Source organism: Esox lucius, chromosome 14, assembly GCF_011004845.1.
Source record: "Esox lucius isolate fEsoLuc1 chromosome 14, fEsoLuc1.pri, whole genome shotgun sequence".
Lineage (NCBI taxonomy): Eukaryota > Metazoa > Chordata > Actinopteri > Esociformes > Esocidae > Esox > Esox lucius.
Genome location: NC_047582.1, coordinates 19,757,024 through 19,784,353, shown reverse-complemented (window position 1 = coordinate 19,784,353; position 27,330 = coordinate 19,757,024). Strand labels below are relative to the sequence as shown.

At 42.0% G+C, this 27,330-nt stretch overlaps 1 protein-coding gene across 14 annotated transcripts in view; it reads left to right on the top strand.

Annotated features, from left to right (window-relative positions):
* Positions 1-6,059: 6,059 nt before the first annotated feature.
* Positions 6,060-27,330, top strand: part of ank1b (ankyrin 1, erythrocytic b) — an 85,400-nt gene continuing 64,129 nt past the window's right edge. For all 14 annotated transcript variants that reach the window (XM_010877912.4, XM_010877911.4, XM_020053629.3 and 11 more), the window contains exon 1: positions 6,060-6,395. In XM_010877912.4, coding sequence (XP_010876214.1) covers positions 6,270-6,395 — 126 coding nt within the window. In that variant the 5' untranslated portion in view covers positions 6,060-6,269. The remainder of the gene's footprint in view (positions 6,396-27,330) is intronic.

Genomic DNA, 27,330 nt, shown 5'->3' with positions numbered 1-27,330 from the left:
GCATGTTCAAATAAACCAACCATTAAAATTATAGACTTTTAATTTCTTCATCAGTGGGCAAATGTTCAAAATCAGCAGGGGATCTAATACTTTTTTTCCCCTCACTGTATTCCCGATTCAGGTAATCGATTTTGTAAAACATTAATTTACTCTTGCCAACTGAGTACACAGTAGATGAGTACTAAAAGGTCTAATTGCTATTATAAACCAGAAGTGTATGAAGTGATGTCATGTCATACCCATGGTATAAGATTTCTCAAAGCGTGTAGTTAGGCTAAAGCGGTTAGTTTGAAACCTGAATGTTGACTGGCTGATAGCCGAGGTTTAAAGTGAGAGAATTGTTTTTTTGATCCCCTGCTGATTTTGTATGTTTGCCCACTGATGTCACCAGTCTTGCACAATTGAAAACCCGTGGCGTGGATAAGAAATGCTCATCAGTACTTGTTTTTCTTTTGACACCATCCCTGTCAAATGTCAGGTCGCAAAACACTCAAGGCTGATAACGCCCCTTTAACACACTACTAGTTTCAGTGCATCTTAATAAATGTGTGGACTCTTGTGAAACTATCATGGCAAACAGAATGTTAGGGATTGTGTCCCACCCACATCCTGGCTATAAAAAATGCTTTAGGCACAGATTTATTTTTTTTTCCTGCATACTGAATGCTCAGAAAGATAAATAATTTACTCAAATATAAAGTATCCACTCTAACGGTTGTTTATTAATTTAAAGCACTACATTTATGCTGTAATGTTAATTTTTTATTTGTTATCTCTGTCAGAGTTGAGCAAAGCCTATTCCAAATGTACATCAGGGGCATACAACCCTGGCCCTAAAAACCAGTTCCACTGCATTTTGCCATTGCAACCCCTAATCAGGGACTTATTTCGACCTGGGAGACCAAGTGGGTGCAATTTATGATGATATTGAACAGAAAACCTGCAGGCGTCTGTCCTGGTTGGGAAAGAGTTGAATGCCACTCATGTACAGGTGCTGGTCATAAAATTTGAATATCATCAAAAAGTTGATTTATTTCAGTAATTCCATTCAAAAAGTGAAACTTGTATATTATATTCATTCATTACACACAGACTGATATATTTCAGATGTTTATTTATTTTAATTGTGATGATTATAACTGACAACTAATAAAAATGAAAATCAAATTAATTATTATATTTAATATTACTTAAAAACTATTTTTAGAAATGTTGGCCAACTGAAAAGTATGAACATGAAAATTATGAGCACGTACAGCACTCAATACTTAGTTGGGGCTCCTTTTGCCTGAATTACTGCAGCAATGCGGTGTGGCATGGAGTCGATCAGTCTGTGGCACTGGTCAGGTGTTATGAGAGCCCAGGTTGCTCTGATAGTGGCCTTCAGCTCTTCTGCATTGTTGGGTCTGGCGTATCGCATCTTCATCTTCACAATACCCCATAGATTTTCTATAGGGTTAAGGTCAGGCGAGTTTGCTGTCCAATTAAGAACAGGGATACCATGGTCCTTAAACCAGGTACTGGTAGCTTTGGCATGGTATGCAGGTGCCAAGTCCTGTTGGAAAATGAAATCTGCATCTCCATAAAGTTGGTCAGCAGCAGGAAGCATGAAGTGCTCTAAAACTTCCTGGTAGACGGCTGCATTGACCTTGGACCTCAGAAAACACAGTGGACCAACACCAGCAGATGAAATGGCACCCAAAACCATCACTGACTATGGAAACTTTACATTGAAATTCAAGCAACGTGGATTCTGTGCCTCTCCTCTCTTTCTCCAGACTCTGGGACCTTGATTTCCAAAGGAAATCCGAAATGTACTTTCATCAGAGAACATAACTCAGCAGCAGTCCAGTCCTTTTTGTCTTTAGCCCAGGCGAGATGCTTCTGACGCTGTGTCTTGTTCAAGAGTGGCTTGACACAATGAATGCGACAGCTGAAACCCATGTCTTGCATACGTCTGTGCGTGGTGGTTCTTGAAGCACTGACTCCAGCTGCAGTCCACTCTTTGTGAATCTCCCCCACATTTTTGAATGGGTTTTGTTTCACAATCCTCTCCAGGGTGTGGTTATCCCTATTGCTTGTACACTTTTTTTTACCACATCTTTTCCTTCCCTTCGGCTCTCTATTAATGTGCTTGGACACAGAGCTCTGTGAACAGCCAGGCTCTTTAGCTATGACCTTTTGTGTCTTGCCCTCATTGTGCAAGGTGTCAATGGTCGTCTTTTGGACAGCTGTCAAGTCAGCAGTCTTCCCCATGATTGTGTTGCCTACAGAACTAGACTGAGAGACCATTTAAAGGCATTTGCAGGTGTTTTGGGTTAATTAGCTAATTAGAGTGTGGCACCAGGTGTCTTCAATATTGAACCTTTTCACAATATTCAAATTTTCTGAGATACTGAATTTGGGGTTTTCATTAGCTGTCAATTATAATCATCAAAATTAAAAGAAATAAACACTTGAAATATATCAGTCTGTGTGGAATGAATGTATACATTATACAAGTTTCACTTTTTGAATGGAATTACTGAAATAAATCAACTTTTTGATGATATGAAAATGTTATGACCAGCACCTGTAGGTTAATGGATCAAATGGCAACGTTTTTGTTTTCTCACTGGTGGGTAGAGACACTTTCAAACCACTTGATGGCGGTATTGAATCGGGTTTTGCAACAGCTCCTCCTGTACTCATTTTACCAATACTGCAATAATCCAGCATTTTTCTCTTGGATTCCAACAGCCAGAATTTTGCATGTTGCTGCCTTGTACTTTAATAGGCACACTGTAACTGTAGGATATGGACACTTTGTGGCCAAAAAGCACAGACAGCATCTTTAATTGTGTTTTGTCACTGGCAAAATAAAGGATATATTATTCTGTAACATTTCACTAGGGGGCAGTATTATATATCTTCTTGTAGGCCAAATGCACTATAAAATGTATTGTCACAGTGATACTGACATTTTGGATACTTTTTTTGTTTAAATGGATCCACCTGGTGGCAGTATAAAGGTGGTTTGGTTACATTGAGATCTTGCTCCTCCACCCATAGCATAGTTTATTTATTGAAAACGATTATTTGTTTCCTTTATCTTGTGTTGTATACCCTTTTCTCGTGTCATGACGGGCCATCAAAACAGAGACACCAAAGTGCATTGCCCTTAAAGAAATCATACCTTTTCTAATCTTAACCCCTGTTGGAACTTGGTCTAAACTTAAACAGTTGAGCCAAAAGAGTAAAAATTTACCAAACACCTTCAAAATTCTGCATACGCTTAGTTCTTGATACTGTTTATTGTCCCCTTTTGCATCAATGACAGGGTGCAGTCTTTTGTAATAGTTATCTGTGAGGCCCCAAATTCTTGCAGGTGGTGTAGCTGCCCATTCGTCCAGGTCATGCAAAGTCTTTGGTCGTCTTGCATGAACTGCAGGTTTGAGATCTCCCCAGAGTGGCTCAATGATATTGGGTCAGGAGACTGTGATGGTCACGCCAGAACCTTCATCTTTTTCTGCTGTAACCACTGGAGGGTCAACTTGGCCTTGTGCTTAGGGTTATTGTCGTACTGGAAAGTCCAAGAGCGCCCCATGCACATCTTTCATGTAGAAGAATGCAAACTGTCTGCCCGTATTTTCTGATAACATGCTGTATTCATCTTGCCATTAATTTTCACAAGATATCCTGTGCCTTTAGAGCTCACCTCCCCCCCAAAACATCAGTAAGCCACCACCATGCTTCAATGGGGATGGTATTCTTTTCACTATAGGCCTTGTTGACCCCTCTCCAAATATATCGCATTTAGTTGTGACCCTAAAGCTCTATTTAGGTCTCGTCACTCCAAATTACAGTGTGCCAGAAGCTGTGAGGTGTGTCAAGGTGTTGTCGGGCATATTGTAACCAGGCTTTAATGTGGCATTGGCACAGTAAAGGCTTCCTTCTGGCAACCTGACCATGCAGCTCATTTTTGTTCAAGTATCGTTGTATTGTGCTCCTTGAAACAATCACACCGTCTTTTTCTCCTGAGGTTACCTTTGAGTTTTTCTTTGTATCCTGAACAATTCTTCTGGCAGTTTTGGCTGAAATCTTTCTTGGTCTACCTGAACTTGGTTTGGTATCAAGAGAGCCCTGGATTTTCCACTTCTTAATAAGTGATTGAACAGTACTGACTGGCATTAGCAAGGCTTTGGATATGTTTTTATATCCTTTTCCATCTTTATGAAGTTCCATAACCTTGTTACGCTGGTCTTTTGACAGTTCTTTTCTGCTCTCCATGGCTCAGTATCTAGCTTGCTCAGTGCATCCACGTGAGAGTTAACAAACTCATTGACTATTTATACACAGACCCTTATTGCAATATAAAAAGCCACAGGTGTGGGAATTCACATTTAATTGCCATTTTCACCTGTGTGTGTCACCTTGTGTGTCTGTAACAAGGCCAAACATTCTAGGGTATGTAAACCTTTGATCAGGGCCATTTTGGTGATTTCTGTTATCATTATAATTTAAAAAGGAGCCAAACAACTTTGTGATAATGAATGGCTTCATATGATCACAATCCTTAAATAAAATACAGTTTCTTTGCATGATCAGTCATATTTTAAAAATGTATGCCAAAATGTCACAATTTCTGCCACTTATGAGCACAACTGTATAGCGCATAGCGTTTAGAGTGACTAGTTTAAATGAGTGGGAGAATAATTAATATTTGCTTTGCTTCTCTTTAGTCTCAACATTTGCTCAAGGCACTCATCAGTATCTTCTGGAATGATTATTTATTTAACTACAGGGAAAAGAAAAGGGATACGACCAATGCATGGAGATAGATTTTACCGGATGCCTCCTTTGTGTTTTGCAGTGGGAACAAGAGAATGAGTTACGGACAGATAGAAGGGAGCGAGATTCTTTGCGACACCTAATGCAGTGAACAGGTACGGTTGGTTGCTTGTTTCTCTCTCTCACTGTCTTTCTCTATATCCTCTTCTCTCATGCTCGGTTGCTTTTAAATCTCCTGAATTACTGCATCAACAGCCATGCATGAGTCCTCTTAACACGGCCTGATGATAGGGAGGGGGAGAGAGACGGAGACAGAGAGAAACAGGGAAACATCGAGCGACAGACAGAGTGAAAGACAGACAGAGAGCTATACCGTAGAGAAGCAGAGATGGAGCGGGACAACGTGCATGCAATGTTAATGAAACATGGATGATTTTTATGTTTTTTCCTTGTCTATTGCAGACTAGAAAACACAATACAACCAGCTAATGTGAACACCATCTCACTGCTGGTGTACAGTGAATGCATGTCAATAAATCACTGACGGAAATGCAGTCTAAACAATGCCATAATATAGAACACCCAAAGACGAACAGCCTAGAGAAAAGCCTGAGGTTTTATATATATATATATATATATATATATATATATATATTAGGTATATATATAAATGCTTAAAGAATAAGTTAACTTCTGCTCTATTACAGGACTGCTGGTCTAATAATTGTGAAACTGTGGAAGAGGAAAGAAGCATGACAAAAATAACATGAGGAAACAATTTTACACACATGGTTCTCCGCAGCCTAGTCAGTGATGGAAAGAGGAAGAGGTGAGATGAAGATGAAATAACTGAGTGACAGAGACAAAGAGACCGAGAGAGACACAGACAGAGACAGAGAGACAGAGACAGAGAGAGACAGAGAGAGACAGAGACAGACAGAGACAGAGAGAGACAGAGAGACAGAGACAGACAGAGAGAGACAGAGACAGAGAGAGACAGAGAGAGACAGAGAGAGACAGAGATAGAGAGAGACAGAGACAAAGACAAAGAGAGACAGAGAGACAGAGACAGACAGAGAGACAGAGACAGACAGAGAGAGACAGAGAGACAGAAAGAGACAGAGACAAAAAGAGACAGAGAGACAGAGACAAAGAGAGACAGAGAGCGCTTTGCACCAGGATCCTCACGGTGCTGAGTGTTGACTGCGTGACTGGTCTGTTCTGGGTGAGGGAGGGGGAGGAGGGAGGGGGAGGGGAGGAAAGCTCAGTGCAACGCAGCCGGACTGAATGAGTAGCAGCACCATCAGTAGCACTAGTAGCATCTCCTCTGAGGCTTCTGCGGGCTCAGTCACTGGAGCACTGCGCTCCCGCTCACACACGCTCAGGCGCTCCCGGCGCCGCCATCTCACACGCGCAGTGGCAGCCGTGGTCAGAGCCGGGGCTGGGGCAGGGACTGCTACCGTTACGACTGGAGGTGCGGATAAAGCAGCAGCGGCACCATGGCGCAAGCCGCCAAGCAGCTTCGCAAGAACAAGGACCTAGCGGAGCTCGCAGCCCAGGAGCTGAAGGACAAGGAGGAGGAGAAGAACAAGAAGAGGAATCGATCTAGGGACCGCAGGCGCAAGGTATTTTGTCTGAGGACGGGGACGATTTCTCCTGTCTCTCACTCTCTTTAAATGTATCTTCCCCTCAGCCTGTCCTCCCCTCCATTGTGCTGGGTCTGGTCTCGCATGCCTGACACATGCAGTCACACGCACACACTCTCTGTGTTTAACCAGTGATGCACAGAAGCCCGCGCATAGGTTGTGTTTGTTCGGTCGGACAATTAGCATAGGGTGGTATTGGCGCTGGTGTTGATGAGTGCAAAGCGCTGGGGGCTCTGGTATGAAATGAGCCACTGACTAAGCTGCCCTGAGTCCCGCTTCTCCCTGGGAGAGGTGTCTTGCTCTTTACTCTGTTTTCTCCATTATGTCATTCCTCTTGCAGAGGGGAGTCACACAGGGGCTGGGGCGGTGCGGGGAGGCATGCAGGGATCCTCTCCGTCTCTCTCAACCCCTCCCCTCTCCTGTTCTTCAGGCTGTGTCGTTATGTGTCCGGGCTGCTGCTGGCAGGGGTTTTATGTGTTGCCCTTTTAGACTCCATTGTTTCCCCTGCTGTGGACCTGCTGTGGTATGTGCCACACATTATCTGAGCTGTTTTTTTACAGGCACCTTCCCATTACTGTGATAGAGATGGTCCACCCCTCCTTGGATGAGAGAGGATTTCTGCAGTAAGCTCACTATTTCCCCTATAGAGTACAGCCTGTTAATGCACACCTCCTAGGTCTACCTGTGGGTTTTAAAAAAGATGCTCTCCAATAGGGTGCGCTGCAGCTGCTTCTATTTCTATTTCTTTCGTTTGTTTTGCCCTCTACACTACGGTAATATGTCCACCTGCTCTGTTGCTCACTTGCCCGTTTCCCTTGGTAAAGACGGTGACACGACATCTCACCGTTGATGCCTTGTGTGTGTGTGTATCACCGCCAGAAGACACAGTGACGTCGCCGTGTACCGTGGTGGGATCTCGGTGAAGTCAGAGGACTGTGGGCGAAAGACAGAGAGCGGATTAAGAATAAAGAGAGAAAGGGAGATGAGGGAGTGCAGGGCAGCCCCTGACGGTTGTCGTCATGGTGGCTCTTGGATGTACAGGAACACACTCTCTCCCATCTCACATTCCGTTGGACTGTGGCAGTCTCGGCAGACCTCGACGCCATTGTGCAAACCCTGCTGTGGAGAGGGAGAGGGCCATAATGGTCCTTTAGACGTTCATTAGTTCCACTGCCTATAAATCACTGCTGCGTGTGTAATAGTACTCTCCTCTTGTCTTCTAACAAGCTATTTTCTGTCAATATTTCAAAAAGCGGTACTCCTGTAACACATGCCTACACATTTAGCAGTGATCTTTGATTTTACATGGTCGGAAAGCATGAATTTAAGGACAATATGGAAAACTGATAATCAATGTTTTTTCTAAAGGATTTTTTTTCTCCTGTGCTAAGGATGCTGTGTAAATGCCTTTGTGTTGTCATCCCACAGCACTGCACAGGCCAGTACATTCTTCTTTGGGCGTGGACTTAATACAATATCAGACTCAAGACCTGCTGAGGCATTGTGTGTATCCGCGTGTCTGGATGTCGCTAGTGTGTGTTTGTGTGTGTGTGAAATGAAATGGCTTCAGGGTATCTCATTCCGCTTTTATGTAAGCACCTAGATGCAGACCTCGAAGGACCATCACTGTGTGAGCTCAGAGGCTTCAATGAGGCTTCACTCTCTAGCGTTGCTTCAGTCTTGAGGAGGAGCTCTTCCTACATAGGTGGAGATGACAAAAAAAAGGGTTCAGTGATCAGGCATATGTGTCTTAGACCTTCGATAAATGTGATTTCAAATATGAAACATTTTCACAAACATTGTAAGAAGCCTAGCTGAAATAGCTATGATCTGTTTGCATTTGACGGTGCTAAATCTGTGTGTGCCAATTAGCCTTTGGGCTGTAGCGTGGAGCACTGATTAAAGAAGTGTATCACTCACTACAGAGCTGGTAGTTGTAATCCAAAAGGCTCACTTACTAATAACCAGGCATTGGGGTATTTAACCTAGCTCCTTCTATATTACACACACTTTGGCTTTTATTGTGTGGAGAAATGCTGCCCTAGATTCAGTCTTCCTGCTGTGCTATGAAAGGTATGAAAAGAACGACAATGTATATTCAAGAGCATCTTTCCGTGTGTGTGTGTATGTGTGTGTTTGGGGTGGTACAAACAGAAGTGTCCCAGATTCTGAGAGACCTGTGCATTTCTTTGCGTGTTTGTGTGTGTGTGTGTGTGTGTGTGTACGTGAGTGCATGCCGTGCATGTGTTTGAGCACGCATCTCAGAGGACCAGGTCTGATGAGACAAGGTCGGGCTGATGTGTAAGCACCTCTCCTCTTAGCCCTAGCTATACTCTAAGCCATGTGTTTCACTGCACCCAAGCTCAAAGCCCATTCTGGAGGAACATTCTGGAACAGAAACATACCCTCTGCTGTCTTTATGGCAGGTAACTGCTGTGTAAAACAAGTGCAACTAGTGGCAGCACTCCGGTAAATAGTTGGATTGACATTAGTGTTTTAAAGACTGGATGAAATACTTCAGTAATAGGTCAAAGGTGGAGGTTATCCTTAGTGCAGGCTGCTGCCACATCTCAGCAGAACTCCTAACTAACAACTCCAGAGTCACCTGAGCTTAATGGCTAGCATCGATTTGCTTGACACCTCGCTCATTTTTGGCAAACCAAGCCTTAATGCCTCAAATTCAATCTACCATTTTAAGTACCATCCTTGTCAAAGAAATCAGGGCTTTAACACAGTCTAACATTTCAGTGAAGACAGACTATAGTTCTCAATGTGGATTACAGACCTACAGTGGTCCATCTCATCCATCCCATTTATCTGCCACCCCCAAGATAGAGAGACATTATGTTATCATGGATCTGGTCCCAAATTCATCCAACATAACAGATCAATGCCAGCTGCAGTCATACTTATTTAACTTTAATTGCTTATATAAAGAGGGACATTTAAAAAACGTAAAAAGCCTGGCACATTTAAACAGAAAGGATAGGTTACACTCGTTTTTTTGTATGTTGACAATGACAATGACAAATAAACAGAACATACACAGTTAGGTCTGGAAGTAATTTGACTCTGACACAAGTTTTGTGTTTTTGGCTGTTTACCAAAAAAAAATCATGTTACAGATAAATAATGAATAAGCTTAAAGTGCAGTCTCTCAGCTTTAATTTCAGGGTGTTCACATCCAAACAGGAGGAAGGGTTTAGGAATTACAGCTTTAATATGTAGCCCCCTTTATTTATATTTTTTACAATTGACTCTAAAGCTGTTTCATTCAGTCAAAGGAGCTCTCAATGCAAGTGAAACAGGCCATTCTTAGGCTGCAAAAAAAAAAAAATCCATCACAGAGATATCAGGAACATTTGGAGTGGCCAAATGAACAGTTTAGTACATTCTGAGAAAAATATAATGCACTGGTGAGCTCTGAATCACAAAAGGCCTGGACATCTAGGGAAGACAACAGTGGTGGATGATCATAGGATCCTTTCCATGGTAAAGAAAAAACCCTATACAACATTCAGCCAAGTGAAGAACACTCTCCAGGAGGTATGCATATCATTACCACGTCTACCATAAGGAGAATACTTCACAAGAGCAAATACAGAGGGTTCACCACGAGGTGCAAACCATTCATAAGCCTCAAGAATAGAAAGGCCAGATTAAACATCTAAAAAGCCAGCCCAGTAATGGAAAAGCATTCTTTGGATAGATGAAACTAAGATCAACCTGTACCCGAATGATGGGAAAAAAAAAGTATGGAGAAGGCTTGGAATGGCATGATCCAAAGCATCCCACATCATCTGTAAAACATGGTGGAGGCAGTGTGGTGGCATGGGCATGCATGGCTTCTAATGGTACTGGGTCACTAGTGTTTATTGATGATGTGACAGAAGACAGAAGCAGCCAGATTAATTCTGAAGTGTATAGGAATATATTGTCTGCTCAGATTCAGTCAAACTCAGCGAAGTTGATTGGACAGCGCTTCACTTTACAGATGGACAATGACCCAAAACATACTGTGAAATTCAGAAAGAAGTGGAATATTCTGCAATGGCCGAGTCAATCACCTGATCTCAACCCGATCGAGCATGCATTTCACTTGCTGGAGACAAAACTTAAGGCAGAAAGTCCCGTGAACAAACAACAACGGAAGACAGCTGCAGTAAACGCCTGGCAAAGCATCACAAAGGAGGAAACCAAGCGTTTGGTGATGTCCATACATTCCAGACTTCAAGCAGTCATTGACTGCAAAGGATTCTCAACAAAGTATTAAAAATGAAAATTTGATGATTGTGTTCATCTGTCCAATTACATCTGAGCCCCTGAAAATGGTTGCACGTTATATTTTTGTTCAACCCCTTGAATTAAAGCTGGACGTCTGCGCTTCAATTTCATATCAGTTGTTTCATTTCAAATCCATTGTGGTGGCGTACAGAGCCCAAATGGTGTCAGCGTCCAAATATTTCCAGACCTAACCGTATATGTATACCCATTTTTTATTTTTATATCCATACAAACTGTACAAGGAATTCTGAGAAATATTACCAAAATAAAGGTATTTGAAAACGAGTGAAGATATAAAATGTTGACACATTGGCTATTATTATTATTCTAATAGTTTACTCCTTTGTACTTCTCTTGACTATACTGTTCGTACTGCTCTATGTTTTATTGTACTTTTCATTCCTTTACTGTTTATTAAAGGTCCCCAGACAAGGGGAATTCCGTCTCTATTCTAACATCATTCAAATAAATTGCTATATTTCTTAAAACGATGGAGGCCTGTCATGCATAATGATACATATATATTGTATTATGTATACGCATTAAAGGTTATTAAATTATATTCTTTCCTGTGAACCCTGAACCTGTACCCTGACCTGCCTCAGACTGACATATTTTCCTGAATCACCTGTCCTGAAGGCTGAAAATATTTGATGTGATTTTTTTAACTTCCATGTAGATGACTATTGGTCAGCTGAGATACTGACATGAATGTCAGTTTGCAGAGATTCAATCTTTGGCCACCCTGCTGCAGATGGTACTTAAAGGTGTATTTCCTTTTAGGTTCAACTACATCTGGCCTTTGTGGTTGTCTGTGGGTCATTTTCTGCTAAAGGAAACACGACAGACATTAATTTTGTCCATCCTCCTCCACAATGTCAGGTTGGAAATATGCATGAATAGTGTCTCTTGCCAGATCTAGAAAAACAATAAATCAACATTCTAAAACACAAGCCTTGATTGGCTACGCAGTGTTGCATGAGTGAGCATTGTGTAGGGCACATGACCGGGTAAAATACTGGTTGCAGGTGAGCGCTGAACAACAGTCAAACAAAAAATAACATGAGTGACTGGTTATACATGCAAACGAGTCAACCAGAACTCCATACTCATGTCACTGATGCCAGTTTCATTGACAAACATGAATACTGGGCTTAATTGCCTATGCTTTGTGTATTCCATAATCAACCTCCCTCCATTATGAGAATGATGGGGTGTGTAGTAGCCAGGGAAGGATGTTAATGGCCTAGGTGCAGATTTCATTAAATACACTTACTCTATGAAACTGTAGATGGGTGAGTGGTGGAAATGATAGATATTTAATGAACTACCTGGTTGCAAAACTAAAGGAACGTGGATCAACACATGTCCCATCATTAAAATCAGTAAGAGTAGGATATGTTAGTAGCCTACCGCAGAGACAATCATAGAATAGAAAAGGCATATCTGTCAACTCATCTAAGCCAGAAAGTATCATGGCTTGCTTCATCTCACGCGGCGTGAAGCCGACTATATCCGCATACGCTTGGTCCTATAATAACAAAGTATGATCTTCATTTGTTGGCTATGACTACGTTAGCAAATAAAATATTGACACATATACAATATACTTGATAACAATAATTACTGAGAAGGTAGACAAAAGGTAGACAATTTCAGCAAAATGTCATCATCACTAGCTTGGTTATCTTTACAGCAAATAGCGGTACATTACAGGGGTCCTATAATGTCAAAGCGAGTATCATTGTTATATTCATCAACCCATATATTTTAGTACAGATTGATTCATTTAGCTAGCAAATTAGTATACCATTCCATGGCAGGTTTTTAACAATCCTTTTTTGTAACATCTGTTTGGTTCAGAAATTAAACCCTTTGCTTGTTCTGAATTTTAGGAGGTAAAATTAATCTCTTGGAAATGTAGATCTGCTCCTATGGTACTAAACCGTAGGTCGACAAGTGGCCTGGCTGTCATGACTTGGGTCAGTTGGGCCGAAGGGCATGACCTTGCAAAGTCTGCATTTTCAATCACTTGTCAAAATGCTACCATTTGCTCAATCAAGATCATTTTCTAAATGCCGGATCAATATTGTAAGATGTGTCATTCTCTCAAGTTTTGTTGGAATTAGGTTATATCTGACATATTGTGTGTACATATGGAAGTCTGTTTTCTTCGTGGTGAACAACCAAGGAGGATAGGCCCATCTGCCGCACTAGTGTCATGTTTACCTGGACCACGTATTAAGATTATGCCTCCTGTTAAATAAATCAGGTGTTCAATTACATAAAAGGGAGACCTAAAGAAGACTTCAATGTTACAGAATGCTTTGAACATATTTGTGTATTTCCAGTACATGTGGATGGACTGAAGGTTTACATCTTTTACAGCTCCTTAGGCATAGACTTACCCAAGCGCATGATCTTGAGATCCATGATCATAAGCTCTTAGACGTGTCTCTTTGTTGGTTCAGTAAGGTTTATTACCACCATGTCAAAGGCTTAATGGCTGGATTAGTAATACAGTCATGAAGAAAGAGCCATTCATGAAAGAGTACTTTTTAAACATTTGCCAGTACTAAAAGATATTCAGTGGAGAACTGAAGCTGTAGCCTGTTTTGCATTGTGACTCAGGTAGGTTGAGTTGACTGTGTTCATAATTTGCTCTAACTGTGCTGTTACTGAGCTGTAAGCTGAAAAATTTTGTATCTTCAGCATCAGCATTTTTAGGTTCAATTACAGGCTCAAAATGGCCAGAAACAAATAACTTTCTTCTGAAACTCATCAGTCTATTCTTGTTCTGAGAAATTAATGCTATTCCATGCGAGAAATTGCCTAGAAACAGAAGATCTCGTACAACGCTGTGTACTACTCTCTTCACAGAACAGCACAACCAGAATAGAAAGAGTTGTGGGAGGCCCTGGTGCACAACTGAGCAAGAAGACAAATATGTTGGAGTGTCTAGTTTTAGTACCAGATGACTCACAGGTCCTTAACTGGCAGCTTAATTAAATAGTACCTGCAAAACACCAGTCTCAACGTCAACAGTGAAGAGACTTTCTCCAGGATGCTGGCCTTCTAGGCGAGTTTGCCTATACAAAGAAAAGATTAAGATGAGCAAAAGAACACAGACACTGGTAAGAGGAAGAACTGGAAAGAGGAAGACCAGCATCCCGGAGTTGCCTCTTTACTTTTCACGTTGAGACTGGTGTTTTCATAATCATAGAACTACAAAGGTTATATATATAAATTCTCCATGGGCTAATCTTCATGGGCTTTTGCTGATTTGTCATAACCTTGACTTACTTTGTATGTATAAAACCAACCTGTCCTAATATTTTTTAACTGATTGTCAAACAATCCTTTCATGTAGCACTCTTTCCTGTAGGCTACCTGCATGAATCAACATTACAACAACACACATGTTGCCAAGAAACAGCTGAGCGGTCAATTGTCTAATTGCTTAGGGACGAAAGCCATACTGACAAACAAAGTAACCGGTTAATAAGGCCCTTGGTCATGGAGGTGACCAATGTTCACTACAACATATCTTCAGAGTTTCTTTGCAGAGATGAACCTACTAGAAGAACAAGTGTCTCTGTAGCCGTAAAAAAAAATGGCCTGGCTAAAAGAAGGCACTGCTTATTACCTGGTCAATTGGATCTCTTTGGTGAAGCATGGTGGTGGAGCATAATGCTATGGGGATGTTTCTCAGCAGCAGGGACTGGGAGACTGGTCAGGATTGAGGATAGGATAAACAAAGAATAATACAGAGAGGTTTTTGAAGCACACAGCCAAGATAATGCTGTAGTGGCATTCTTGAGTGGCCTAGCCAAAGCATAGATTTTGCAAATGTTGAAAACTCTACTGAACATCTGTGGGGAGTCCTGAAGATTGCAGTTCACCCACACTCCCCATCCACTCTAATAGAGTTTGAGCGGATCTGTGAGGGAAAGTGGGAGGACCTGCTCAAATCCAGGTGTACATAGATGGTAGAGGCTTACTAGGGCCCTATATCTTCTTCATTGAAAAGATTGCGGTCTGAATCACTGGTTTTTCATATTATGATAATATATTATTAGTACAAAAATATTTACAGTAATTATCACAGAGGCTTCAGTTTCATCAGGTTGTGCAGAATTCAACGTCATGCCATCTCATCTTCAGTCAGCTGTTTTGTTTTACAACAAACGTCTTTGGCAAGTCTCAGTGCTGGGTAAAGGAGATACACTGACAAGGTCCCTAATAAAGAAAAGAAACACACTAATAATAAGCTTACTTACAAAAAAGTAACTGATGAATTTCTGAAACTTGGTCTGAGGTAGTTTTATGTCAGCCTAAGCTCTGACACAACAGACAACCTGCTAACCTGATGCATAAAATAAGTGGGTTGAGGAAGTCAGTCTGCCAATGCTGTTAGAGATAGAGATGTTCCTGTCTGAACCCACCAATCAAACACCTCATCTATCAGCCCTCACCTCATCTATCAGCCCATTGGCTTGCTCAAGGAGCAACCAGAGCCATTCTAGCTCAAGGAAGTTCATCATATTTGCAACGTTTATTTGGACTTTGGGTCAAGAGGCGTGCATCGGAGATGACTGCAGTGAGACAAAGTCTTTTGTGCTCTCAGCCCCTGATGTTTTTCAAGGAGAGTGAAGTCACCTGATGATATGACATGTAATACACAGAAAAATCTGATCCTCCCAATTACATTTTTTTTTTGTTGTATCGATGATCATTTTCCCAGTTTGGTGCAGGGGCTGGCAATTACACAGTGAGCCAGGGTTATGAAATAGAATCAGAGATGCTCAAGATCTGTGTGGATCATCTTGCCCTGTGTCTTGCCAAATCCTTGGGAAGAATCTCCCCCCATCAGTGATACTTCATGTACCACTCACACATGCTTCTGCTGTTGAGGGCAAGTAGAGGCCTGGAGGACACTTCCAAAGTTTGTACAATTGCCCTTTGAAAGAAATTCAGTTGGAATCTCTAGAAAGGGCAGATAACTTGAGACACATAGTCCAAAGGAGGTTGTTGCTCTAGAAAATGCAGACCAAATATTGTTTAGTCAATCAATCAATCAAATGTATTTATAAAGCCCTTTTTACAACAGAAGTTGTTACAAACTGCTTTACAGAGAAACCCGGCCTTAAACCCCAAGGAGCAAACAACAGTAGTGTTGGATTTCAGTGGCTAGGAAAAACTTCCTAAGAAGGCCGAATTTTAGGAAGAAACCTAGAGAGGACCCAGGCTCAGAGGGGTGACCAGTCCTCTTCTGGTTGTGCCGGGTGAGATATTAAGAGTCCAATTGGAATAATAAATACATTTCTCTGGGCTAAATCCCGAGTCTATTTGATTCTAGACTAGGTCAAAAGTATGACCAGATGGACAGGGACAGCAACGGGCCCCCGAAACCAGGTACTCCGCAGGTGTGGACCAGGACCTCATCTCCTCCTAAAATGTAAAACTGGAGAAGACTGAGAAAAGTTAGAAGTGCATTCATCATATCCCCCAGCACAATAATATAGCAGCGTAACACCGTGGAACTGAGACGGGGGGGTCCGGCGACACTGTGGCCCTACCCGGGGGAGGCCCCGGACAGGGCCCAACAGGCAGGAAATCAATCCACCCATATTGCCAAGCATCAACCAAAGAGACACCCACCAACCGCAACCCCCCTGAATGAGGGCCGAGTATTGCCAGCAGAGTACAGCCCAATTGCACAAGTGCGCAACAGAGAGTCAACAACAAGCCAGTGACTCTTCCCCCGAAAGGCATTGGAGGGAGGGCATCCCAGTGGCGACGAAAGCCCACCTGGCAAGACAGCAAGGGTGGACAGTTTCAAGCCTACTGGTCACCTTCAAGCCCCCGGGCCAGGCTAAACCTAATTATAAACCGTGCTGTAGAGATTAGTTTTTAGTAGACACTTGAAAGTTTGCACTGAGTTTGCATTTCTAACCTTAATTGGCAGATCATTCCACAGTAGTGGAGCTCTATGAGAAAAGGTCCTGCCGCCAGCTGTTTGTTTAGAAATTCTAGGTACAATGAAAAGGCCTGCATCTTGCGATTGTAGGTTACGTGTAGGTATGTATGGCTGGATCATTTCAGCAAGGTAAGTAGGAGCAAGTCCATGTATTGATTTATAGGTTAAGAGTAAAACCTGAAAATCAGCCCTAACCCTAACAGGCAGCCAGTGTAAGGACGCTAGGACAGGAGTAATGTGTTCAAATTTGTTAGTTCTAGTTAGGATTCTAGCAGCCGTGTGCAGCACTAATTGAAGTTTATTTATTAATTTGTCTAGATAACCAGAAAAAAGAGCATTGCAGTAATCTAGTCTAGAAGTAACGAAAGCATGGATTAATTTTTCTGCATCAGTTTTTGCAATGTTTCAAAGATGAAAATAAGCAACTCTTGAGACATATTTTATATGTTCTTCAAAGGAGAGGTCAGGGTCAAAGGTAACGCCAAGGTTTTTTACAGTTTTTTGGGATACGACCATGCAGCCGTCGAGGTTCACACTGAGATCTGCTAACAACGCTCTTTGTTTCTTGGGTCCTAAAATGAGCATTTCTGTTTTCCTTGAGTTTAAGAGCAAGAAATTCTCTGTCATCCACTTCCTAATATCTGAAACACATGCTTCCAAGGTAGATAATTTAGAGGCTTCTCCATGCTTCATTGAAATATATAACTGTGTGTCATCAGCGTAATAGTGAAAGTTTACATTGTGATTTCTGATTACATCGCCCAGAGGGAGCATATATAGTGAGAACAATAATGGGCCCAGAACCGAGCCTTGAGGAACACCAAAGCATACCTTTGACTTGTCAGAGGATATACCATCCACACTAACAAACTGATATCTTTCAGATAAATAAGATTTAAACCATGTCCACATAGCCCAATATGGGTTTCCAGTCTCTCTAAGAGAAGGGAGTGATCAATAGTGTCAAAAGCAGCACTAAGACCAAGAAGCAACAGGACGGATGCGGAACCTTTGTCTGATTTCCGCTATTTTTAGTGAGTTTGGTACACATCCGGAGGAAAGGGAGCAATTTATTATGTTCAGCATTGGCTGACCTAGCACAGGAAATAGCTCCTTAAGTAATTTTGTTGGAATCGGGTCTAGCTGAGAGTTTGTGGGTTTAGAACTCATTAAAAATGTAGTAAATGTGTCAAGCGATACGGTATCAAAAAAGTCAAGTGTCCCCATTGACACCTGGTCAGGGAGGTTCAGGACATTTTTAGGACAACTGAGATTTTGAGGACCATAACTATTTAAGGAGGAGTCAGTTATTTGTTTTCTAATGGTGATGATCTTTTCATCAAAGTAGTTAATGTATTCATTACAACTAAAGTGAAGACCCACTTCACTTGCTTAGCTTTGCTTTTTTGTTAGCTTTGCAACTGTATCAAAGAGAAATTTTGGATAGTTTTTGTTCACCTCAATCAGGTTGGAGAAATAAGCTGATCGAGCAGACGTGAGTGATTTTTGGAATTGTAGTGTACTGTCTAACTAGGCTAGTCTGAATATTTCCAACTTGGTGAAGCGCCACTTTCGCTCCAATTTTCTGGAGGCTTAAGTGCTCTAGTATTGTCTGTGTACCAGGGATCAAGTTTCTTAGTGCCAAGAAAAGCCAAATGGGAAGTTGTGTGTTGTTGTAGTAGTAAATATTATAGTTGAGGAATACTTGGCAAGGCTGAGTAAGCTTGCCAGGCCCTGAGAATGTTGGGAATCACCTTAAAAACATTCTGCTTGCGGCATGCATGGGCACACTGAACAGAGACAAGGGGTGGGCGTAAAAGCAGTAGTCCTTACTGGATTTGCTACATAACAACTGCTGTTGTGTATGTGGAACAATATCTCAGTGCCACTTGCTAGCTTAAAATAGACAACGTCGCTAGCAGTTGCAGTTTTAACTCAACTTTACATTTAAAAACCAAGAAGCAATTGAACAAAACAAGGCAAATAGCCAAGAAACATTATACACATTATCTTTTACATTTAAAAATGTACATCAGTCCACTTTCAACTTGGCCTATATTACATAGTTTATGGCTGCCACTTATGTGCATTGTAGCCTACAATTAAGGGATTAGTCCAGGTACAAGTACAATACAAAAAGAACTTTGGGTTGTTGGATAACAATCAATATCATTATCAAATGAGTGAGCAGAGGAAGGGGAGGGGTGAGACATCATGCTCATTACCTGGGTGTGGTGTCTTTAGCTTATATATGCTACCCTATTACCGTGTTGTTAGTTTGCCCCACAAAGCTCTCTTAAGAATAATGCACTAGCTGATTGTTACACTGGATAAGAGCATCTGCTTAATGACTGCCATTTTTCTAAATGTACTGTACATTCCAATAGTTGTGCTCCATGTAATGTACCAAGAACTAGGGAGGCAAGGATTGGACAGTTAGCTAAAGACACTGATACTCAGATTACCGTGTTCGGCCCGTCTTCCCGAAAAACATTAACTCGCCAATTACCATGGCAGAATGTGCCCACCACAGAGGGAATTAACATTTGTGCAGTGCTGTCCCCCATCTTAACAAGACAATAACACAATATTATTATATCCTTAATTAAACAGACAGCAACCTCCTGGCATTTCTTATCAATGTCCACGGTGTGCCTTACGTTCGGAGTCATTTCGAAATATTTGTTGAATGCCACGCAAATTGCGGAGTGTTCTTGCTAGGGGATTCCCAACTTGATTTACATATTGTTTAAACCAAGCGTGGCAGTTATTCTATAATCATCATCACTTCCAGTGGGCTTGAACAAGAGAGCACGCATCATTCACCACGGGTACCTGAACAGGGTGGAAAATAGAGGAGCTAGGAGGACAGACTGTACATATCAGCATGTCCATAGGCTCACTCATGTCTCTTCCCCTTCCCCTATTTCTTTCTCTCATTCTCTTTCTCTGCAGTCTGCATGTGCTTGTGAGTGTGTTATTGCGCCTTTAGCACATAAACAGAGAGGAACAGAGAGGAACAGAGAGCAACCGACTGTGCTACATTCCAGTTATAGTAGTATGTCACTCTGTCACCCCTCCTCTCTCTCACTCAGCTGTGTGGATGCAGTGGACTGGAAAATGCACACTGTACTCGTATAAATACTTAATCGCTAATTCAATTTTAAACTGTGTAAGGGAAGGAAAAGTCAGACGGATTCTGTTCATCACCATCTTTTCGTCCCTTTCTCCATTAGCTACCTTTCTCTCTATCTACTGCTATCTCTCTCTGTTTGATAAGTTAGCTTGACTGTTCTTCGCTAAAAGGTATGATTTCACAACAAATGGCTTCTCGATAATGGCATTCATGAATGTAAAACAATATTGTTATGTATATAGCTGTTTTTTATGGTACTTACATTAAACTATAGGTATGTCCGTACTATACCTGAGTGTGACTGTAACGGAAGTAAGCATAGCTTTTGTGTATTTGAATAATTGCCAGGTGCCAGAACAAAAGTGACCAAACAAAAATTGCAGAACTGCAGTAAAAATATCATATAATTATACACATTTTGTATTGAATTTATTGCTAGGACAGCCCCTTGAGAAGTAGCATTTCATATTCGAGGGGATCCTATAAACACTCATACAAAATAAACACCTACAGACAAAAGCATCATCACATAGCAAACATACACAACAAATAATACACAGATACAAACAGCTCGCTAACCCTCTCCCTTCCATATTATATTATGGGTGAGCGGTATGGACTTTAGAAACAGTAGAAATATACACCAATCAGCCATTATATTATGACCACTGACAGGTGAAGTGAATAGCCCTGATATACTTGTTGTCATGGCACCTGTCAGTGGGTGGGATATATTAGGCAACATGTGAACATTCTTTCCTCAAAGTTGATGTGTTAGAAGCAGGAAAAATGGGCAAGCATAAGGCAAGTAAACTTTGACAAGGGCAAAATTGTGATGGCTAGATGACTGGATCAGAGCATCTTGTGGGGTGTTCCTGGTCTGCAGTGGTCAGTACCAATCAAAAGTGGTCCAAGAAAGGAAAATTTGTGAACCGGCGACAGGGCAACCAAGGCTCATTGATGCACCAGGTGAGCGAAAGCTGACCCGTGTTGTCCGATCCAACAGATGAGCTTCTGTATCTCAAATTGCTGAAAAAGGTAATGTTGGTACTGATAAAAAAGGTGTCAGAACACACAATGCATCGCAGTATGGGGCTGCATAGCCGCAGACCAGTCAGGGTGCCCTTGCTGACCCCTGTCCACTGCCAAAAGCACCTGTAATGGGCACAAGAGCATTAAGGGAGCAATGGAAGAAGGTGGCCTGGTCTGATGAGTCACGTTTCCTTTTACATCACGTGGATGGCTGGGTGCGTGTGCATCGCTTACCTGGAGAACACAAGGCACCAGGATGCACCATGGGAAGGAGGCAAGACGACTGAGGCAGTGTGATGCTTTTGACAATGTTCTGCTGGGAAACCACCTACCTAAGCATTGTTGCAGACCATGTGCACCCTTTCATAGCAACAGTATTCCCTGATGGTGTTGGCCTCTTTCAGCAGGATAATGCACCCTGCCACAAAACAAAAATGGTTCAGGAATGGTTTGAGGAACACAAGAGTTCAAGGTGTTGACTTGGCATCCAAATTCCCCATATCTCAATCCAATCGAGCATCTGTGGGATGTGCTGGACATACAAGTCTGATCCATGGAGGCCCCACCTCACAACTAACAGGACTTAAAGGATCTTCTGCTAACGTCTTAATGCTAGATACCACAGCACACCTTCAGAGGTCTATTGGAGTCATGGCTGGTTTCGCGGCAAAAGGGGGACCTACACAATATTAGGCAGGTGGTCATAATGTTATGGCTGATCGGTGTATGCCATGGTATGGATTTGACCTTACACTAGAGCATGGATTTTGGCGTTTATGTAAAACACTATATTGTTGCCAAAAGTTTGGGTAGATAATCGGAAAGAGATATTATGTTGGCCAGTGAAAAGCCACTAATAGGCTAATGAAAAGCCATAACACGCTAATGAAATCCCACAGTATTTTGTTTTCTTTTCCAACAAACAAATGCATCTCATTCATAACTGCCTCCTGGTTCACCAACTACATAATGAATAATTTGTTTGAAAAGAGGCTTCTTCCATCGTAGGGACATGATTTCTATTAAAAATGTCAGACCATGAGAAAAATATATTATCTGCAAAGTACACTATATGGCCAAAAGTACACCCCTATTAATTAAAGAGTTTAGCCACACCCATTGCGCACAAGTGCATCATATCCAGCACTTAGCCATAAAATCTCCTCAAACAAACATTGGCAGGACAATGGGTCGTACTGAAGAGCTCAGTGACTTTAAACGTGGCACTGTTATTGGATGCCACCTTTTCTGCACAATTAGATCTGCCCTGGCCAACTGTAAGTGCTATAATTGTGAAATGGAAGTGTTTAGGAGCAACAAAGTGGTAGGACCATGCAAACTCACAGAGCAGGGCCAGTGAATGCTGAAGCACATATCACTTAACAATTGTCTATCATTTGTTGCATCACCCATCATAGAGTTCCAAACTGCTTCTGGAAGCCAGATCAGCACAAGAACTGTGCATCAGGAGATTCACAAAATGGGTTTCCAAAGGCAAGCAGCTGTACCCAAGACTCACATCAACATGCGCAGTGCCAAGCGTTGGCTGATGTGGTGTAAAATACACCACCACTGGACACTGGAGTGATGAATCACGCTTCACTATCTGGCAGCCTGATGGACAAATCTGGGTGTGACGGATGCCAGGAGAACGCTACCTACCGGAATGCATAGTGCCTACTGTAAAGTTTAGTGGAGAAAGGATAATGGCCTGGGGCTGTGCTTTTAGGGTATGGTCTAGGCCCCTGTGTTTACATTCAAAGATATCACATCAAGTTTACCTAATTTTCATATTTTGTATTTTCATTGCATCAGGGCAGCATAAACAGGCTCTGATCTGCTTCTGCTGCTAATTTGCCTTTTCTGTGTCTTGGGCAATGGCCACCAGCATAACTATTTTAGACAGTACAGGGGGTGAACAAAATAACAGACACTCCATGAAAAAGCCCCATTACTTTGAAGTAACTAAATCACAATTACAAAACCAGCTGCAAAGGTCCCATTAAGCTGATTGTCAATTAGCAGTCCACATGTGTCAGTGAAAAAAGAGTTTTGACAATTCGCACTTTGATATTTGTGATTTAAAAACATCATGAGGTAACTTACAAAGTTCCAAAGAGGCCAAATTGTCTGAGCCCAGTTTACAGGTGCGTTGGTCATAAAAACTGCAAAATTATTCATTATGTCAAGGGGAACAGTCCCAAAAATCATGACAGCATATGCTGAACAACAAGCTAAAGGGTATTTAGTTAACTAGCTGGTGGCCAAGATGTAAGGACTGTGCAGTGTGTGGTGTTGTGGTTATATATAGTTTTCAGCAACATTTATTTTCACAGTTCTCACAACATTCTAAATATTTGCAATTTGCACAGCAAATATACATTGGGGAGAACAAGTATTTGATACACTGCCAATTTTGCAGGTTTTCCTACTTACAAAGCAAAACAAAGGTTTCTGTAACAAATATTAAGTTCCGCTTTTCTGATGTATCAAATACTTGTGTCATGCAATAACATGCAAATTAATTACTTAAAAATCATGTGATTTTCTGGATTTTTGTTTTAGATTCCGTCTCTCACAGTTGAAGAGTACCTATGATAAAAATTACAGCCTTCTACATGCTTTGTGGCAAAACCTGCAAAATCGGCAGTGTTTCAAATACTTGTTCTCCCCACTGTATTTGGTTGCATATACCTAACTGGAAGCACTTGACGGTACTAGTGATGACGGTACTAGTGATTCAAGGATTGCGATTCAGGGAGGGTGACCCTGCCTTTCTGTCTCAGTAGCAACCCTCACGGAGGGGGGAGCAAGGTGAGATACTTACATTCCACACCGTGCACGGTCCTAGAGCCCAACGCCAACCTGTGTGTGAGTGACCGAGATCATTTCTAAATTTTCGGTAGCTTTTCCAAATCACAATCAATTGGATTATTGATTAGTGTGGATGTGTGACATGTATTATGGTGGACTGAAATGCATATCCAGTTCATTACACCATGTGTCATCGAGGTCTCAGCATGGCGTCATAAGATATATGTCAACATACTGTTGTCACGCCACTGCTCTTTTGTTAAATGGGTTGTATGATTTTTTCATGTCTTGACTGTCACGCTGTACTAGCTGTGCTGAGACAGAGACAAGAGATTTGGATTGCCATCAACATTTTTCACTGGATTATAGTCATCTCACAGTGTTTCTGTCGGTGTCACTGTGATTGTCTCAGTAGCTAGCTAGGCCTGGGGGTGTTAGGCTAGCTAATGAGTTTAGATCAGATCCTTGTTTAATATTCTACTCTTCCTCTCACTGCTTAAAGACCACACTTACAGAAAACGGGCCTATCCCCAGGGAAAGACCATTGTTGATGTCTTGTATCAGCTTAAAAAAATACACAAAATGTATTAACCCCTTGAACCATAGGCCTTATGGTTGACCCTGGCTTCAGCAATACATCTGATGAATGGGTTCCTTACCCCCCCTTCCAGACCTGAAGATAATGCTGATTCAGAGTGACTATTGACCAGCCTCAGGGATTGGTCATAACCATATTAAACGTCTCCTGAGAACAGTGGTTTGTAGTTATAACACATAACTGTGAGTGAAGTGACATGGTTTTATGTACTCATTTGTGTGCTATTATGGTTGTTTGGGAGGCGGTTACAGACTGTCCACAAGGGGGAGGTATACATACTCGTGTTGAATTGATCTTGTCCTCTACTCCCCCTTGTGGTCCTTGCACCACCTTCCTTTCCCCTCTCTCAGCATGGTGCTGAGCCGTAAGACAACACCCACGGAGTGATTAGTGATGACCTGCTGTCACAAACACAGAGAGGCACAGTTGCATCAGATACACGCACACACACACACACTTACTCACACAGAGAAACACACAAAGACCCACTCCAACCTCAAGCCTATTCCCAGGTGTTCATCCGTCTCTTGCTGTCATATCTGATCAAAGGTTCCAGAACCTTGGCCTCAGTGAGTGAGGCTTGGCTTCGTACTCATTACACATTTCTGTCTATCCCTATCTCCTTTCTTCTCATTCCACCTCTGGTTTGTAGTCCTCTCTGCAATATCCCACGCTGTGTTTCTCTCTATACCAGGCAGGGTGGCCAACTCATTTCACTTGTATTCCTCTCCTCTGAGCTTTCGACTCTAGCTGGCTCCTCACTCCTTGCCCCTAGGGTCCATCGATCATTCCTATCTGCAATCCTGTCTTCCTTGTTGTTGTGAAGGTGCTAACAAGGCTACTGCTCATCAGAAGACTATGGCCCTGCTCATCAGAGGGAGCAGCCTGTGTTTGTTCGTGTGTGTGTGTAGGAAGGATGGCTACAGTGTACTATGTGTAGAGTGTGGGTCCATGTTCTGTGACTGTTGCATTTGGTGTGTGTTGTTTGTAGTCATGCGTGCAGTGAAGAACATATGTGATGTCCTGGGAGTGGCTGTTGGCAGGATGGCTAGGATGATGTAGGGTAGTATGTGTGTGTGTGTGTGTGCTGACTGTAATATGTGGCCTGGCCTGCCAACATACTGTAGAAGCTGTGTGTGTGTGTGTGTGTGTGTGTGTGTGTGTATGTGTGTGCTGACTGTAATATGTGGCCTGGCCTGCCAACATACTGTAGAAGCTGTGTGTGTGTGTGTGGGGGGGGGGGGGTGTATGTGCATGTGTGTTTGGACTTAGCTGTGTGTGTTTTTTTGTGGATGTGTGTCTTTGTCAGCTTTAGAACTCTCTGCGCTGGTGATTTGTGACAGGGATGATTTGGCAGGCAGTCAGTCAGCATCAGGACAAGGCAGGACAGGAGTGTGTGCACCACAGTGGCCTTACTTAACACTGATTCAGGACTGGAGCTTTTTGCTACAAAGTTTTCATCATAGAGGACCAGAATTTCTTACTGCTGTCTTACATCTGATATACAGTTATAGGACTTTTCTATGCTTTCTTCTGTGGGTTAGTTTCTCTAACAGCACGCCAAGCTGTGACCGGTCTTCGGGAGACTGGTCTGGGAAGCAGCATGCGCTACACCACAAAGTGAAAGTCTGCTGTATGCAGTTTGGCACCATGACAACCATTTCCCATCCTCTGGCTATCACTGGTAAAATGAAGTGGTACAAGTGCTGATTTACCACAGCAGGCCTTTTGAATGCCATGCTACAATTATTGGCATCTGTGCATTTAGTACATTGTGCACCCTTGTGTTCTATAAGGTTTGATTAGGTGGAAGAGCAATTAGGAAGGGATTTTAGACCATTCCTCCCTACAGAAACTCTCCAAATCCTTCTGAGTTCTTGGTCCTTGCTTTTAGCCTAAATGTCCCAGTCGTTTATGGAGTCACTGTCGCCAGATCCTAAACTAGGGCCTTTGGAATTAACACAGACCCACAATAACACAGATCCACCACCGTTCTTCATAGTGTGTATTATGTTGCACCTGTTTGTTGCCAAAAAGCGACATTTCAGTCTGATTAGACCATAGAACCTGCTTCCAATCAAAGTTTCAATCAACCTCCAGGCGTTTAACCTTATTTTTGTGGTTTGGTGACAGCAGAGGCTTTCTTCTGTCAACCCCTCCAAATAACTTGCTGGCATGGAGGTCTCATCTCATTGTATTTTTGGAGAATGGGTAACCCCAAGATTTTTCCAACATCTGCAAGTGTCCAACTGTGATCCTTGGAGATGTTCTTTCCAGCTGAACCAAGCTTCTGACTGTGCCTAGGTAAAATGTAAATGTGCACTCTTCCCGGGAGGTAATATTTATAATTTTTGTTATATGCAATCTAGCAACATTTGTGTTACTGGTTAAAGTGGTCTGAACACTAGGCTACCCAGCTGCCCCATGTGTATGTTCTAGCATTGTTAATCTTTTGTGTTTTATACCTCATGTGCATGTTCTCTCTGGGACAAATGAAGACAAAACGTTATTTAAAGTAAAACATTTACATGAATATAATCATAAAACTATGATATTTAGTGGAGTTATTAATTTTGACTTCCTATTCTTTTATACCTGATGGCAAATATGTTAATGGTGAAATGTGTCTCGGTCCAAGTCAGAGTATCACGACTCTCTAGACACAGTAGATGGAGTCATGCGCAGAGCGCTGAATTTATTAATATAAAATATTTCATACAAAAAAACAATGTCAGAGGGCAGGCAGAAAGGTCAGAAACACAGGCGATCCAAATAACTGAGCTACAGTACAAAAAGGCAAGAGAATAAACGTGGTTACAAAACTAGATTGAGGAATAACTAGGCATGAGTATACTGAATAAACGCTAGGCAAGAGTATACTGAATAAACGCTAGGCAAGAGTATACTGAATAAACGCTCGGCAAGTTGATTGAACAAATAATACTTTGCCACTACCAAGCCCCACTCCTGAAAGTATTTACCAGCCCCAATCACCCACAACAGAATACAGGTGTGCATCAATACTCTGGGGAAGGGAAGCCCAGAACGAGGATGTGACACAGAGCTTAAT